Here is a 17,924-nt window from a genome sequence, read left to right on the forward strand (position 1 = left end):
CTGTCTTCTCCTTTCCCCTCCCCTCCCCCTTCTATGTCCATCTGCTGCTCCTCCCCTTCTCTGCCCATCTGCTCCTTTGCCTCTCTCCGGCCATCAACCCATTCCCCTTCTCTGTCTATCTCCTCATCCCAACTCCCACTCTGCCTATCTCCTACTCCTCTCCCTGTCCTTCTCTTCCTCCCCCCTCTCTCTGTCAATCTCATCATTTTCCATTCCTCTGTCCATTTCCTCCTCCCCATGCCCATCTCTTTCTTTCCACCTTCTCCTCTCCCCTATTTGTGTCCATTTCCTCCTCCCCATCTTCTCTCGCCATCACTAGATTATCACCTCACCCAATAGCAGGCTGGTGGTTCCTACACCAACAATTTCTTTCCAGATATTAAGTAATAACTTTAGTATGAGTATCAAGTGTGTAACTGTAGTGTGTGTATCAAGTGTGGTTGAAATGGATCCTGGGATTTAGGAGCTGCTTTTTACCTACAGCTTTGCCAGAGTATGCACATGTTAGATATATTTCACACATATCTGTACACACCCTATTTCATCTGCATCTCTAGCTTTCGCCCTGCAGTTTAGTTTTTATGAAGCTCAATGTTTATGAAATTATATAACCTGAACAGTGTGTCAAACAATGATATAATTTTGCAGATACACTCAGTGATGTATTTGAATACTGTATGCAATATGTGTTGTGAATAGAGTCAGTAGTAAAGACATATTAATTAATATGTCAATCATGATGTTGCAGTTTTTCATGCACCTGAATGCTTATGATGTCATATCCCTAGGACTGTGTGTCATGCAATGATATAATTTTATAGGTGTATTCAGTGGCTCATGTGGAAACAATATGAAAAATTTGTTATGAATAGTGTTAGAAGCATATAAGTCATAAATTTAAACATCATACATGATGTGGCAGTTTTTCACACATCTCAGTGTTTGTGACATCAATATAATTTTGGAGGTATATTCAGTGGTATGTTTTAATACCATCCACAAAATATGTTGAGAATACAGTAAAAAGTAAAGAAGTAATAAATGAAAATGTCATGTTAAATGTGGCAGTTTTACTGCATGAACAGTGAAAATGCAGTAAGTGATAAAATTTTTTCCTTTCATAATTTTGTGGAGATTGTCAGTGAGGAAAAGTTTTGTAAAGGTTTGAAATTATATGTAAAGTTTGTTGTAAGCCACTATGGGCTTTCATTCTTAAATAATGGATGAATAAAATCTGGGATTTCATGCACTGCGAACTACATTACTTTTTCACCTCATCTGTACCCCTTTGATAGGTATGTGGTTTTACCCCAAGAGTGATTCTTTCCAGACAGCAAGTTGTATGTTTACCAAGATAGGTTGAAACAGGTCCAGTAATTTAGAAGGTGATGTACATACATATGTATAAAATTTTTATAATATAGGTATATACAGATGTTATTGTATAGACTGCAGGTATGCTAGTTATACAGTGATTAGCAAATACTTTTTCCTTGCTTCTTTTGAATGTTTGTGTTGAAATGAGTATTTGGTTGTTTATAGTTTTAGCACAGGAAAAATTAAATTTTCTGTCCTTATTGTGAATAATGAACAATTTCATCTCTGAAGAAAAACTGGTTCAGTTTTAGGCAATGATTACATATGTGTAATGTTCTACTCATAATTTGTCCCTTCAGTATGAGCTAAATCTGTACATTTATCTAAACCTGCATCTATAATGTACAAACCACTATGATGTTAAATGGTTGAAGATCTCAGGCAAATTTTTTTAAATAACTATGTAATTATTTTTCCAGTTTACTCTTAAATGCTTTGTGTGTTGTTACTGTGTCAATTACATTTTGATTTTCTCTCAACAGTGATGATCTGCGTACAGCAAATATTATTGCCTCTGACCCTGAAGGTGTCACATGTTTGGTGATTGATCGTGAGACATTCAATCAACTAATATCAAGTCTGGATGAGATTCGAACGCGCTACAAGGATGAAGGTGTTGAACGCAGGAGGTAAATTCACTGCAACTTCCTAAAAAGTAATCTATGGATAAATGTCTAAATACCTTTATTGAAAATAAGATATTGTTTTCATTCATTCATTTATTCATTCGCACAACAGATTCCATCAATCACTTTGGAAGGGGGCACAGATCATATACGATAGATGGTAGGAAATTAGGAAAGAGTGGTAACAAAGGATTGACAAATAATGTATGTCAGCTGAAATGTAGACTTTTCTCCATGTAAACATTAAGGGAACATTTTACACTCTTTGTTTGTTTTTTACTGTTATGAAAACAGCATTTTCTCATACTCTCAGCTGTATGAAGTATAATATAATAATACCGAAGCATTAATTTCAAATTAAAGCACATCAATTCAAGAAAAAAGTAAAAATATAAAAATGAATCACAATCATATTTGAAACCGAAGTGGTGCACATACCTACAATTTGCCAAAACTGAAATTTTCATGTCTGGGGCTGAGCTAATTGAGTGCTAGTCAGCTCCAGTGTCATTATTACTGTTTTGGAAGTTATTAAATGCACATTTCTATCCTGCTTCAAATTTTGATCATATGCATTCATATTTTTCAACTAAACAATAATTTTATCTGTTTTTACATGTTAATCTAAACAGGGCATAGATTATCTTGTTCAAATAATAAGTCAGGTAAATGTAAATAAAATTTCTTTCTGTAATAATAATAATAATAATAATAACAACAGTAGCAATTCCGTAGGCTGGAAACAGAATTGGCTGTTGAAGTTCACAGAACCAGAGGTTCTTAAGTGTAGAGTTGTTTTAAAAAAAGTTGAGATTTTTTTTCAAAAACAATGTTTCACAAGAACTGTAGTATGGATAGCAGTCAAAGAGATACAGTAAGATGCCATTCAGTAGAAATTAAAATAGAAGTGTAACAGATACAAGGTAAAATGCAAGAAATTAGAGAAGTACCATGAAAATGAAAGTACTTGAGAAATTAGGGAAGTGGAAGGAGACATTGATAAGAGAAATATTATAAAATGACATAGGTTACAAAAAGCAGCTGCAGAAAAATTTAAACAGAGCAGTAGTTAAATACAGAAGAAAAAAGTATAAGAAACACACACACACACACACACACACACACACACACACACACACACACACACAACTGAATAACGTTGAAAAGAAAAAGAGAACATAGTAAATAATAATGAAAGAAATGGGAAAGATAATGAACAGAGGGTACATGGGGGCAGGTTTTCCATGTGTGAAGCCAGGAATGATAAGTGTGTGGTAATAAATACATTGAGAAAATAGTAGACTGAAAGGGTTTTATTTCAGAACTTGATTTAAGAGAATCTGAAACCTGAGACAAAAGCTGATTAATGTACTGAGGCTCCATATTAAATAATGTTACAAGCAGAACATCATTCTTTTATTTTAGAGGGAATTTTAAAGTCCTGCCAATGAATAAGGTAAAATAAAAATATATTTATGGATGAGATTTTTAAAATTTGAGTGGAGGGCATTCGTAACATTCTTGTGGAAAGTATCAACAGCGATGTCAATATATCTTACAAAAAGAGATGTAGGAAATAGTTTCATTTTATTTTTTTTATTCTTTTTATATATTTTTTTAAGTAGTTGCAGGTTTTAAAACACTTACATTACATGCTTTACAATGGCCTTTTATTATTACAATATGTGGTTCAGTTAGGAAGCTCCTAACAATTTAAATGCATATAATGATGTTCTAAATTTTACCACACATAGTCATCACATGGCCATAAAAATATTGTATTATACAATTGTAACTGCCAAATTGTATGTGTTTTTCACTAGACAAATTTGTAATTGTGTGTAGTGGGAAACTGTGTACAGACTAACTGACACACTTAATCTGTTTCATGCCATTCTATAGGATCAGTGTCAAGGTAGGAAAGTTACCATAATTATATAATAGATGTGATTTTTTACCATTTAATTTCCCTTTAATCCACAGTTACAATATTTTTATAATTCACCACACTTGTTTGATTTCCTAAATGCATGTAATACACTATATATTGATTGAATCATAACCACCCAATTAGTAGTGTGTTGCACAACATTCTGCTTTTAAAGTAATACATGATCTAAGCAGCATAGATGCCAAAAGACAGTGACAAAAAGTTGGATTTGTTGCATTCCAAATTTCTGATCTTAATGAGCAATATAGGATCTTTAAGTCAGATGAATTTAGGAGCTGCTCCATATATGTAAAGATGTAAAACACTCCTGACAGCAATAATTTTTCACATATGTCTGGTGACATCTTGCTGTGTCATCCTAAGCATACTGGGACACCATGGTAACATGTTTTCCCTACCATACCCTATAACACTATCTATAACACATATCCTGAATATCTTTTCATCACAGCAATTAGGAAAACAGGTACACTTTTGTCCCATACAAATTAGTCTCTTCTAGAATTCTGTTCAGTCCCTGGAGTTTGCATTTCAAACTGCACTATATAATGAACGTATGTCACTATACCTTTGAATTGTACATCAACTTAAAATGTCTTCACTTTTTATATTCAGTTACCTACTCCCACTGCAACTAGTGATGATCATAATGCTATAGCTGTGTCATTTGATAAACACTGTCAGAGAAACAGATGCATGCTGCGGCTACTTAGTAAGTTATAGGTTTTGTTTGTTTGTTATTTCTTCCTCTTTCCCTGTCTCATACAACTTTCCTCTGTACAGGATTGATGAAGAGTTCAGGGACGTTAAGCTGTCAGATCTACGTGTTTTGGCTACATTGGGAGTTGGAGGTTTTGGCCGTGTTGAATTAGTTCAGATTGCAGGAGATCCTTTACGTTCATTTGCTTTGAAACAAATGAAGAAAAGTCAGGTGAGTCTGTTCATCATTATTTTATATTCAGATATGTCCATCTGTTGTTCAACAGTGAACGTAGCTCATTTGTAACTATACAGTATTTTCATTTGTTAATTGGACTATATTTATAGAAATAATTATGTTAAGTAGTTAAGCTGCTTTATGACTATTAACTGCCAGATCATTCATATTTGATAGCCTGCAGTACTTCAGATGCAACAGTGTTCTTATATGTGATTTTAAGGTCATGATGATGACCAGGTTATAAAATGGTGCTTGTTTATACTATAGACATGTTATGTGTAGTCCCATAACTCTTGCACTACAACCTGTCATGTAATAGGACCTTCTCTAACCTGGCAAAAAACAACAAAATGGTGCAACTATAGTTTCATAAGCCAGTGGAACAGCTATGCAGAAATAAGTGTTGTTGATATTTGAGAAATGTTTCTAGATCTGATTGATATCTTCTAATGCCTGATATTATATGAAAGTCCAAATATCTGTGATGGCACACAGAATTATCATTGTAAAATGTCAAATGAAAAATGCCTTCAGCTGTCTATTTTTCCAATTTTATTTTATATTGCCACCATTTTTGGCATTACATTATGCCATCTTCAGGCCCCCTGACCGACATGTAGGAAGAATCGTACCTCGCATACAATTGAAATAGGGGCCAGCATACAGTCACTGGTATGTGTAGGCATCTTTATAACAATGTGATGATTATCAACTACTTAAGGAATGAATATTCAACCTTTCAGAAGTATGTATAATGCAACACAACTTATTAAATAAAAAATATTTAATGTAAAAATTTTTAATGCCTAGACTGCAATTTTCAGTATGATGACTAGTTTCTGTTGTTTTCTACATCTACCATCTTCAGACTGTTCAAATCATAAAAAAAGTGGCGGACATGTATGAGAAAACCATTATCATGAGCTGTAGTCATGCAACGGAGCCTACAAGACTACGACTATTTGAGTATTTAGTTAAAAACTTCATCATGAGCAAACGGGGTTGTAAACCGTAGTCTCGCAAGATGATGGTAATAAAGAAGGAAAATTATGTTGAAAATTGCATTTCACACATTAAAAGCTTTTTGCAATAAAATTTTTTTATTAAATAAATTGCATTAGGACTCCTGTCTCCTACCCGACAGTGTCAGGCTCTACTAGCAAGCCACAATAACAATTTATTACACACAGCTTTGTTTGTACATATTTTAATATGTGGTTAAGATACTGGCCTTGCATTTTGGATGAGTGAGGCTCAAATCTCCTCTGGCCATCCAGATGTTTCCCGTGATTTTTCCTGAATAAATCAAAGCAAATTGGCAGAGTGGATTTTCGAAAAGAACACAGTCAGTTTAGTTTCACTCCCTGCCCAGCCTGACTTTTTTCTTTATCTTTAGCTTTGCATTTGACAAGTCATTAAACTCTACTCTTCATGCTTTCCAAGTTACTGTTTTGTCCTAAATATTTTGGGTACAAAGATTATTGCATAACTCTTAGTTTATGTATTTTTCTAATAAAATTAGTGTTGTGAAGATAAATATTTACTTATAAATTAAGGATAATGAAGAACAAAATCTGTTCCTAACAACAAAAGAAACTGTTGTATACATTGTTTCATATGTTTGTTTGCACAAATGAGTATCAATTTCTCTTTGACATGTGTCCTGAACTAGATGAACTGGACCTGTTCCTCAGAAATTTACTCCTTAATGGCATTTTACTATCGTTGTCATCATCATTGTTATACTATTCATTATTATTATTATTATTATTACTGTTATTATTATTATGAGGGTCATTCCGTAACAGACAAATTGGTCTAGGGAAAAAACTGTTAGTAGGGCAAGTTAGGTACTTTATGGCTTTAAGTTGGCATCACTGGGATGAGCTCTGATCAGCTGATGTATCAACATTGTTTTGTTTATAACCTCAAAAATACATTTCAAGATGGCAAGTCCGCTTGAAATGTTCACATTAATTGAAAACCATTCCCTTATTTATTTTTTACTTGCTGAAGGCGAGAAACCAGTGAAAAGATACTGTAGAATGTCTAAAGTTTATGGTCAAAGTTGAACAAATCATGCAAATTTTTACAAGTGGGTAGAGCAGTTCAAAAATGGTCGCGACTCAGTGACTCACGAACACCATTCTGGCTGACCAGTTGCAGTTTAAACTCCCTCACTTGAAAATCAAATTGATGACATTATTCGTGCCGACTGCCATGTGACTGTGGAAATAGTGGTTGATAATGTTCAAGTTAGTACTGGTACTGCTCATAACATTGTCTGTAACAAGCTGAAGAACTGCAAAACATATGCAAGATGGGTCCAAAAGAAGTTGACGCGGCTACATAAGGAAACAAGATCAAGAGTGTGCACAGAGCTAAAGGAATGATATGGAAGAGAAGGTGAGCACTTCCTCAACAAAATTTTCATTTGTTATGAACCTTGGGTTCACTGTTATGAGCCAGAATCAAAAAGACAAAGCATGGAGCGGAAGCACACCAACTCACCTGTTAAGAAACAATTCAAAACCCAAGCATCAGCAGGAAAAATCATGTTGATGGTATTTTGGGATGCTGAAGGTCCAGTTTTTTGTGATTATCAAAGAGCAACATACAATGAACAGCCAATACTACTCAGATTTGCTTTTAAACAAGGTGAAGCCAGCCATGAGAGAGAGATGTCATGGATCTCAGAGGAGGGGTGTGATTCTCCAGCAAGACAATGCATGTCCTCATATTGCTCAACTAACTCGCGAAACCATTGACAAAGTGGGCTGGGAAGTACTGCCTCATACCTCCTACAGTCCTGATTTAGAACCTAGTGCTTTCCATGTGTTTGGCACACTGCAGGAGGCATTACGTGGGAAGAGGTTCCAGGACAACAAGGGCATGAAAAAGTTTGTGGGAAATTGGTTCAAAGATCAAGATGAAGAGTTCTTTTCAGCTGGAAGAAAACAGCTTGTAGCCCATTGGAACAAGTGTATAAATGTTCAAGAAGATTATATTGAAAAGTAGAAGAAGTACTGTTTTTGTAAAAATAAGCTCTCTTCTCTCCAGACCGATTTGTCTCTTTAATTATTGAATGAGCTTTGTATTATTATTATTGCTTGTACTACTACTACTACTACTACTACTACTGCTACTAGTGGTAGTAGTAGTAATAGTAGCAGTAGTAATAATAGCAGCAGCAGCAGCAGTAGTGTAGATAGTAGTAAAAGTTTTAGCATTATTGTTTTGTTGCTTTAAACATTATTCCTTATTATTATTTATTTTTCTGCTCTGTTTGCTAGCTTTCTTTTTATTTCTATTTTGTCTAGTGCATTTTTTTATCTGTTCACAATGTGTGTGTCTCACTTCCTCTATTTTTTAATTTGAATATTTATGCTTACAAACATTTCTGTGCCTGAAGTTATGCCAGTTTGTTTCACATTTGTCTTAATCATAAATTTTGTGTCATTCTATGGGCTGATAACTTCTTTGCTCTGTTTATTTCATGGTTTCTATGTAATAGCATGTTTCTTCTTTCTGTCTCTATATCAGAATCACTACCTTAGAAGGTTTTACCTGGTTTGTACAGTGTAATTTTAGGTAGCACATGATTTAATATTTTTGTCTATTTAAATTTTTGTGTATTTATTTATTTGTTAGATTGTGGAAACCAGGCAACAGCAGCATATAATGTCAGAGAAGGAGATTATGGGAGAGGCCAACTGCAACTTTATTGTCAAATTGTATAAGACATTTAAAGATAGGAAGTATTTATACATGCTTATGGAATCTTGCCTAGGAGGAGAATTATGGACAATTTTGAGGTTTGTACATTTCCTACATGTATGCCTAAGTGAGATTTTTAAGCATTCTACAATTCTGTTGTTAGTATAACAGATATAACTGTCTGTCATCTAGAATGTTACTCATAAAAAGTGTCTTACAATTATCAGTAACTGGTAGGCTTACATGTACAGATAATTAAAGTAAAACAGCATACCAATAGTACTTGTTCCAAAAGAGGTGTGTCTGTGCACCAGCTGCCAAACTGGGGGCAATATTAGATTAATTACAGGCTGCACAGAGGCATTTAAACCCTCATTCTCCCTGTGTTCTGTGTGCAAATGGAACGGGAAAAAACCCTTATAACTGGTATATTGGGATGTACCCTCTGCCATGCATTTCACAGTGGTTTAGAGAATATACATATAGAGGTAAAAATACTGCTGCACATTAATGATAGATAAGACATAGAAACATTTTAAATACCAGAAAATTCTGCTACCAGGAGCAACAGACACATACTCTTCCCCCCCCCCCCCCCTCCCCCCCCCCCCCCCCAAAAAAAACACACATGTCTATGGCAACCCTGACCATTTATATGTAAAACACAGTTTTAAATTGGAGTTAAGCTTTCTTGTGCAAATGTTAGTTTTTGAAACTTTTCTTTCTATAAAAAGCCGTTATAACTCATTCATTTTTTGCAGTTGTTGTGTTGCTTGCGTGACTTGACTACATTATGAAACAAGCAAAATTTTTTATAAATGGGACACTAATTTTTTCCTTTGTAAACTAAATATTCACTTTTTTATACCACTTAGAGAGAGAGAGAGAGAGAGAGAGAGAGAGAGAGGGCTGGGTGTGAAGGCATTTACAGGATTTCACATGCTGTTTAACAACTGGAACTTTGTGTCGCAAGACTTGTAAGTATCGAGTGGCAATAATTCAGTCACAAAACCTTCAGGCAACGAAAGTGGAGTCCCCTAATGCATAGGTTTCTTGATGTTGAGTGAAGATGAGGTAGCCTTTCCAAATATTCAGTATTTTCTTGGACAAATGCATCAAAGATTATGATGCTAATTACACCATTTGGTCCAATGACACAACTTTATTAGTGAAGTGAATTGTGATACACCAAAACTGAACTTATTGGACCTATGGAAAAACCAACATTATGAACAAGTAGCAGTTAAACTGGTGAGAAATAACAGTGTAGTGCAGTGTTCTGGTGAAGGAGTTATGGAATCATTATGCTGTGAAGGAGATTTGACAAATAAAGTCACTACACATACCTAGATGTAGACTGCTCTTGCCAGCCAGTTGTTGCATAATCCTGTTATTGTCATGTTTGGTTACTCAGTGTTGAAATGCCTGTTAGGAGGAAGATAAATAAGTAAGATTCAAGACTGAACTGTGTCACATTGTATCTTCGAGGTACTATGAAGGCCACTGTGTACTGGCATATTAAAAGGTCACAGGCACATCATCCCATGACAGCTACAACTCATGAATGGTAAATCTAGTCCCTTGGAACCTGCAGCTACTGTTATTTTCACAGTAAAGTAGATAACATATGGATAAAGATAATAGTCATCCTGAATATTTGTGCAGTGCTATGACATTCAGGAAGTAAAAAACAAATGATTAATTGTTTGGAGTACAACACTCATTTAGAGTGGAGAATGATTGTGCTGAGCGTTGGTTATGTGTGTAAAATATGATCCAAAATATTCTTTAAAGAAAGGTAAAATATAATCCCTGATTTTTAATGTGGATTTAAGATTTTATGTTAATATTACTACAGTAATGTTAGGGCTAATCTGTCTGCTTTGAAGTTAACAGTGGCATTCCAACAATAAGCATAAAATGCTCTCCAGCTGCCAGCTGTATAGCTTTAATGCACAAAGGTTTCTGTAATTTTCATCTTTTTTGGCATATTATGGTGTAGTTTCTCTATGTTTGTAATAAATTGGTTAATTTGATTATTCACATCAAAAAGTAATTGAATTATTGCACACAGAGTCCGCTTGCTAGTTGAATTTCATTTCATGTCTTACTTAGAAAATGTTTACTTGTGGTTACAGGGACAAAGGGCATTTTGATGATGGCACAACCAGATTTTATACTGCCTGTGTGGTTGAGGCTTTTGACTATCTTCATAGCCGTAATATTATATATCGTGATCTCAAGCCAGAGAATTTGCTTCTTGATAATGCAGGGTATGTCAAACTAGTGGATTTTGGTTTTGCAAAAAAGCTGCAGGTAAGTCTCCTTTGACTACTGTTTCTTAAATTGTTGTTGTATGGTGTTCAATAAAATTTAACATATTATTTTTTTCATTTTCTGTCTTACTATGACTTGTTATTTATTTTAGCATGGACGAAAAACTTGGACCTTCTGTGGCACACCAGAATATGTTGCACCCGAAGTAATTCTGAATCGTGGGCATGATATAAGTGCTGACTACTGGTCTCTTGGAGTGCTTATGTTTGAACTGCTGACAGGTAATGTTTCTGATTATGAGTGGATTTATCTTGCTGTGAAATAAATTCCGTGTAAACCTTTTGACCATACATCAATAGATTTGCAGATGTTTAAAACTGGCTCCCAAGATTGTGAAGTGTCTTATTTTTCATTTATATTTTTTCAAAAGGTTAAGTGTTTCAGTATCAGTAAAAGTCGAAATGCATTAAACTGAGAAATACATACAGATTTGCAGTTTATTTTTTCTTTCTTCGTGTTCATTGTAGATTGCAAGGAAACCTGTTGTAATATTAGTGTCTGCTGATCTTTCAACCATTTTACAAAGTTCCAGAAGGGAGAGAGGAGCTGGAAAATAAAGTTGGTTCGTTGATTTTTGGGGGGGGGGGACCAAACAGTGAGGTCATCGGTCCCATAAAATTAGGGAAGGATGGGGAAAGAAGTCAGCCATGCCCTTTCAAAGGAACCATCCTGGCATTTGCATGAAGCGATTAAGGGGAATCATGGAAAACCTAAATCAGGATGGCCAGATGTGGGTTTGAACTGTTGTCCTCCCAAATGCAAGTGCAGTATCCTAGCCGCTGCACTACCTCTCTCGGTGGGAAACTAGAGGAAGCGTGTATGCAGAAAAAGTTATCTTTTAATACCACAGTAGCAGCACACATTTAGCAACTGAAGAATAATACAGAAAAGAACAGTTGCTGCTGTAATCTTTGTTGTCTTTTTTGTGGCTAAGAAACCACGGATTCTGAAAGTGCAACAGTCTTTTATATTTTGCGAGTATCTGCCAATTTGCTGACACTTATTGGCTGAACACTAGAAATAAATGGTTTAATTGCCATATTTTCATATGCTCACAGTGTTATATTCTTCTGTTGATCAGGGACACCACCATTTACTGGGGCTGATCCAATGAAGACATACAACATAATTCTCAAGGGTATTGATGCCATAGACTTTCCAAGGACTATTACTCGCAATGCCATGGCACTTATTAAGAAACTATGTCGGTGAGTGAGTTAAATTACATAATTATTTTTCTTCATTCTATCTAAACAATAAAAATTAGTGCAGTTTTTTAAAATGCATACCTGTACTTCTGCTCAGTAACGTTCATAGATCTTGTAATGTGAATGTAGACCATAGATTTGTGCATGAAAGTTTGATTGAGAATACCAATTTATGCAATTCTGCATATCAGAATGTTGATAGAATGTCAAACAAGTGTTCTCATACAGTAAAGACAAACAGTGCTTCAAAGAAGGCTGTTAATAGTAGCTATAGTCTTTGGAGTGACACACTGGAAATTATATTAAGTGGCAAAGTTTACTTTCCATCATCTATAATATTAATTTTTCTTTGTCTATTTCAGGGACAATCCTGCTGAGAGACTTGGTTACCAAAAGGGTGGAATTAGTGAGATACAGAAGCACAAGTAAGAAAATTTTCTTAATAATCTCCAACTTTTATTATTTAATTTTACTGTAATAGAATATAATTTCCTGTTATTTTTATGGCAGTACACGGTGCTCCCTATGTTATTAACTAGCTCAGTATATGTGGAAATATTGCATAAACCTTTTCTGTTCTGTATTAGACACCTTTTACTGGGCAGTATAAGGATGCTGTAACTACACTTCTCATATCAGTTTGATTGAGTGTACTTAGAACTTACGAGCAAAAAACACACTCTTATGTACCTGCTAGTGACGGGGAAGTGCATGCATGTACTCAAAGGACAGTAAATTGGAGAAAAGCAAATAACTCTAAACAGTTGAAATGAAGCATAGATGATATGAAAAAATTTACAAAATATTGCCAGTAAGGATACTTTACAAATAATAAGCAACAAAATGTGTATTGCACATAGTAAAGTGTTTTTATTTGGGTGGTGATATGTAACCACATAAAGATACAAATCACATTTCGATTTCATATATATGTACCTAGTACTGCTCAGTAATTCTTCTGCACAGTGGAAGATAATTTCTCATATTACTGAGTGTATCACAGAGAATAAGAGGAAACCTAGAGGCAAAGTGACAAAGTGTATAACAAGTTGTTCTCAAATAGTAATTATATATCATCCTGTTACAGATTTCACACCTCTTTTTAAAATAATACAGTGTGCATTTTGTTCATATAGAGAGACAGCAATACCATACTCTCATAAAACTTTTTGTTTTGTGTGGTTTACACTGATGAAAGGGTACTCTAAATCAATGAAGATTTTTATGAAGTTGAGAATTAATAAGGGGTGGTTGAATTTAAACTAAGTATTCTTCCCTTGCATGTGACTCACATAATGGACATTCAGAATTCAGTATTACTGGTGTCCAAAATTAAAGCAGCAAACCGCTGTTTCCCAGTCCTGAGTCTGATTGACAGTATAATTATACAAACTGTTAACAGATGTCTGTAATTGTGTTCTGCATGGAAGATGGCATTCTGATAAATGGACAACCATGCCAGCTATGACGTCAGGGCACCTCCCAAATGGGGTAGTGTTTGCCGGGTAGTCTCACAGCCACAATCTCTGTGCACACAGTCACAGACAGTGCAGTATGCCTACCAGACTCTCTGTGGTGGAGGGCCATAGGAAAAATGGAAGCAGGGCAGTCACAGGGTGATGTGGCCTGATGTCTTAATGTGAATTGTTCTGCTGTTTCTTGGATGTGGCAACAGTTTATAGAGACTGAAACTGTATCTCGAAAAGCAGGGCAGAACCAACCATGTGCAACATCAGAGAGAAAGGACCATTATTTGGCTGTAAGGTCATGACCGTACCGCCTTAGTACTGCACGGCAACTGGCATCTGATTTTGCAGCACCTATAGGACATGTTGTATCAAGGCAAAGAGTGTACAGAAAGCTTCAACTGAGTGGCCTTTAGTGTTGGAGACCTGCTGTATGTGCACCTCTGAAAGGTCTTCACAGAAGGGATCATCTAGAGTGAAGTCATCAACATGCCTCCTGTATGGTCAAACAGTGGACCAATGTTTTTTTCACAGACGAATCCTGATTTAGCCTGGAGAGTGATTCTCAATGGATTCACATCTGGAGGGAACCTGGAACATGATTTGAGGACCAAAACATTGTGGAAGGATCCCTAATGGTGTGGGCAAGGATTACGTTGACCACTCAAACAGCTCTTCTTGAAGCTATACAGATGAATCGGCAAAGTTCCCCTTGTGTCAGGTATCATGATGAGATCTTCAGACCTCATTTGTGGTTGTTGTGAGATGCTGTGGGCCCACACTTGATAATGATGGATGATAATGCTCGATCTCATAGAGCACGGGTTGCTGATGCCTTCTTGGAAATGGAAGATATTACATGCATGGCTTGGCCTGCTTGCTCTCCCAATTTGAATCCAACAGAGCATATCTGGGATGCATAAGGAAGATGGGCTGCATCATGTCAGCATCCACAAATCAGACTTGCGAGCAGCTCTGCAGGAAGAATGGGCATTATTGCCTTAATGTGGGGCTGACAACATCATTCACAGCATACCCCAATGTTGGCAGGCGTGTATTGCTGTCAGAGGTGGTCACACCCCATACTGAGCACATTAACCAGTTGTTGGAATGTGTGGGCAAATCTGTTAAGTTGGAAAAAACGAAAAACATTTTTGTCTACTGTTATGCATGTTATAGTTTTTTACGTTCTGTACCCTGTACATCATTTCTACTATACTATCACCTGTTTATACTGTTTTGTGGCAAAATAAACACACCCTTGCAAAATTTCTGTTTGTTGCTTTCATTTTGGACATCAGTGTGTATGAAAACAGTGAGACAGTACACAGCATGTTATTGAACCATTGGTGATTTAGGCGCTGCAGAATAGGTGATGCTTAGGTACAAAAGGGCACATTTTACTTGAAGAACTAACTGTCAGAAGATTTATGTAAAGCTGACCAAAAATACATCCAGAAACAAGGTACTCAACAGTGTTTGGAATGATTTAAACAGAACCCAGTTGCTTTAAGTACAGATTTGATGCAGAATTATAGTCAAAGCAGTGGGTCATATCAGATGGTCCTACACCAAAAAGGGGGAAAGATTATGGAGAATTTTTTCTGGACTGTAAAGGAATTATTCTAGCCAGTTACCTTCTGAATAGCAAAGTAGTAACTGATCAATGATATAGAAGTTTTTTGAACAAACTAAATGGAAAAAAAGTGAAATGAGACCTGGATTACAAAAGACTAGGATAACATTTCATCAGGGCAATCTGCTTGCCCACAAAGCAGCTCTGGTGGTGGGAAAACTAAGACATTTGATGCATGAATTACAGTATCATCCACTATACTCATCATATCAACAGAAATGAATTGCAGAATGGTGAACTAAGGCTGTAAAAAATTTGTTGTGCAGTAAAACTTAGCTTCTCACTGCTGTAAAGGCATCACAAGGAAACCAGCTGAAGTCATTAGTGAAGGCTTATAAGTGATAAGCCGTTATATTTGCAGAGTAAATTCATCTTCAAGGAAGATGAGATTTCTCTGTGCTCAAAATACAGTTACAATAAGCTGTCTAAAGGCTAATTACAGTCTGACTCTGATGCTATACTTGATTCAACACTAAGGAGATTTCCTATCCACTAAAAAAAAAAGAAGGGAACAGAAAAACTATACATACTGAACAAAATAACCATTTTTCTAAAGCTATCATTTGACATTCTGCCTTCTGTTAATCATTTCCAGTTAAATATACACCATATCCTGACTGTTATATTTTTTTTTGAAGTAGGTTTCTTGAGTACTTTCATAGACATAAAACACCCTATCTTAAGATACACCATTTTGTTGTCTGTAGTAATTAGATTTATTTGATCCAGATATTTTTACCAATACACTTCAATTTACAATTTTCAGGTGGTTTGATGGCTTTAATTGGGAAGGTCTTCGCAATCTTACATTGACCCCACCCATTGTGCCTGTTGTGCGCAATGTAACGGACACCTCAAACTTTGATGCCTACCCTCCAGACAGTGATGGTCCTCCTCCTGATGACCTTACTGGCTGGGATGCTGACTTCTAAGGAAGTTTCAGATTTACAGGGGAAAGTGCCAACAGCAGAAAGCCTGTCTGTCTCTCATTGCAGGAAGGTTCATTGCGTGTTTGCGACAAGAGCTGACAGAATGCAGATAATGCGTATGAAATCATGCTATAGATCCATGTCTGCTTCATCATATTTTCAAAGAAATTAAAATAACAATTGTGAAATTGTTTTCAAAGTCTCTCTTGGGCTGTGCTACCTCCTTTCATCTTATTCCATTCACAGACTGAATATTTTTTGATACTAAATTGTAAAAAATACCTTTAAGAGACCAGTACGCACACTAAATGTAATATGCTTATTACTTTGACACATTGTTGCACATTAATCATCTATGTACTTGCCAAATATTGAGCATAGTAGGATGAAAATCTTAAAAACACTCAAATTTTTGAAAATTCAAAGAAAATAAACTATAATAAGTTAGATCATCACAATAATAAACAACATGCTAGTTGGAAATATTAGGTACAATAATTGCAGTATACATTATTATGTTATCCATGTGTTTTTTGTAATAAGAATGTCATTTAAATATGTGCGTCAGTAATCTGTATTACTATCTCTCATCCAGCAGAATTTGAAATGATTTTCAACAAGTTATATTTTGTAATATATAATTTATTACTTCCTCTTCAAGTATACATTTATAATACAAAACGTCTGAATTACAGAATACTACAAGGATAACACATAAATATTTAAACTAATAAGAATGAAAGGAATATTATCTCGCACAGTGAAGAAGTGAGATGATAGACCATGGCATTTATTACATGAAAAATAATGTAATTTGAAAACCTATTTCCTTAAATATAATTTGTGATGCAGCAGTCTTGGATCAAGTAACATGTTTTTGTTTATTGCTCTGTCAGCGTTAGGATATTATGGTATTTCAGAGAAAGAAAAGATAGAAGAAAGTTCCTTTGTTGCATATACGTTTTTACTCCAGCTTTTAGAATGTTATTTTGTACTTACCAGACATTACTCATACTTTTGTTAACAGAATTTCTGTAGTCTTACTGGAAATGTATTTACTGCTGTAACATCAATGCTTGCATGTAATCCAGAGAAAATTTGCTAGAAACTGGAGGTGTTTGTGGTTATATCTGCAAACGGAATAACAAAAGCAGTGCCATTTATCTTTGTTACAATTTTTTTAAGTTTTCAGTTTGGTATCTGCACTTATCTTCAAACTTTATCTGCAGAAGTAGGTCATCGCCAGTGATCTTTAGTTTAGGGACCAAAACTGCTCAAAATATTGAAGTTGCCAACGAGAGGCATGTTGTATTTTATGTACATATATGTTTGTTACCTTTGTGATCTGAAATGGTCGTGTGAAATTACTTTGTCATCTTTTGTTTTGAAATTCTATGATGGTCTCCACTCACTCCCTCTTTTTCTTTAATGAAGAGATTATATCTACAGCTGGAGCTAGGTAACCCATCAGCTTCTTTGAAATTTATGTATATACTAAAAATTAAATGTCACATACATAAAATGCTCTAACATCAAAATGATTTGAACTGTGAGCTCAAATGTAAAACTTTATGATTGTATCTGTAAACTGCTTTTGTGTGTTTTGTACATACAGAAATTGATGATCTTTTATAAAGGTCAATTGTGTCATTTAAAATAGTCCAAATTATACAGAAAATAAATGTTAATATTTTTTGACCAACTGAAGTTATTATTTACTTATACCAGGACTACCAC

At 35.2% G+C, this 17,924-nt stretch overlaps 1 protein-coding gene across 2 annotated transcripts in view; it reads left to right on the top strand.

The window, feature by feature from the left end:
• Nucleotides 1-17,027, top strand: part of LOC124777868 (cGMP-dependent protein kinase, isozyme 2 forms cD4/T1/T3A/T3B) — a 553,690-nt gene extending 536,663 nt beyond the window's left edge. For both annotated transcript variants that reach the window (XM_047253403.1, XM_047253402.1), the window contains 8 exons: nucleotides 1,860-2,006; nucleotides 4,738-4,885; nucleotides 8,546-8,709; nucleotides 10,750-10,927; nucleotides 11,040-11,169; nucleotides 12,030-12,156; nucleotides 12,519-12,581; nucleotides 16,025-17,027. In XM_047253403.1, coding sequence (XP_047109359.1) covers nucleotides 1,860-2,006; nucleotides 4,738-4,885; nucleotides 8,546-8,709; nucleotides 10,750-10,927; nucleotides 11,040-11,169; nucleotides 12,030-12,156; nucleotides 12,519-12,581; nucleotides 16,025-16,190 — 1,123 coding nt within the window. In that variant the 3' untranslated portion in view covers nucleotides 16,191-17,027. The remainder of the gene's footprint in view (nucleotides 1-1,859; nucleotides 2,007-4,737; nucleotides 4,886-8,545; nucleotides 8,710-10,749; nucleotides 10,928-11,039; nucleotides 11,170-12,029; nucleotides 12,157-12,518; nucleotides 12,582-16,024) is intronic.
• The last annotated feature ends 897 nt before the right edge of the window (nucleotides 17,028-17,924 follow it).

Source organism: Schistocerca piceifrons, chromosome 2 (assembly GCF_021461385.2).
Source record: "Schistocerca piceifrons isolate TAMUIC-IGC-003096 chromosome 2, iqSchPice1.1, whole genome shotgun sequence".
Lineage (NCBI taxonomy): Eukaryota > Metazoa > Arthropoda > Insecta > Orthoptera > Acrididae > Schistocerca > Schistocerca piceifrons.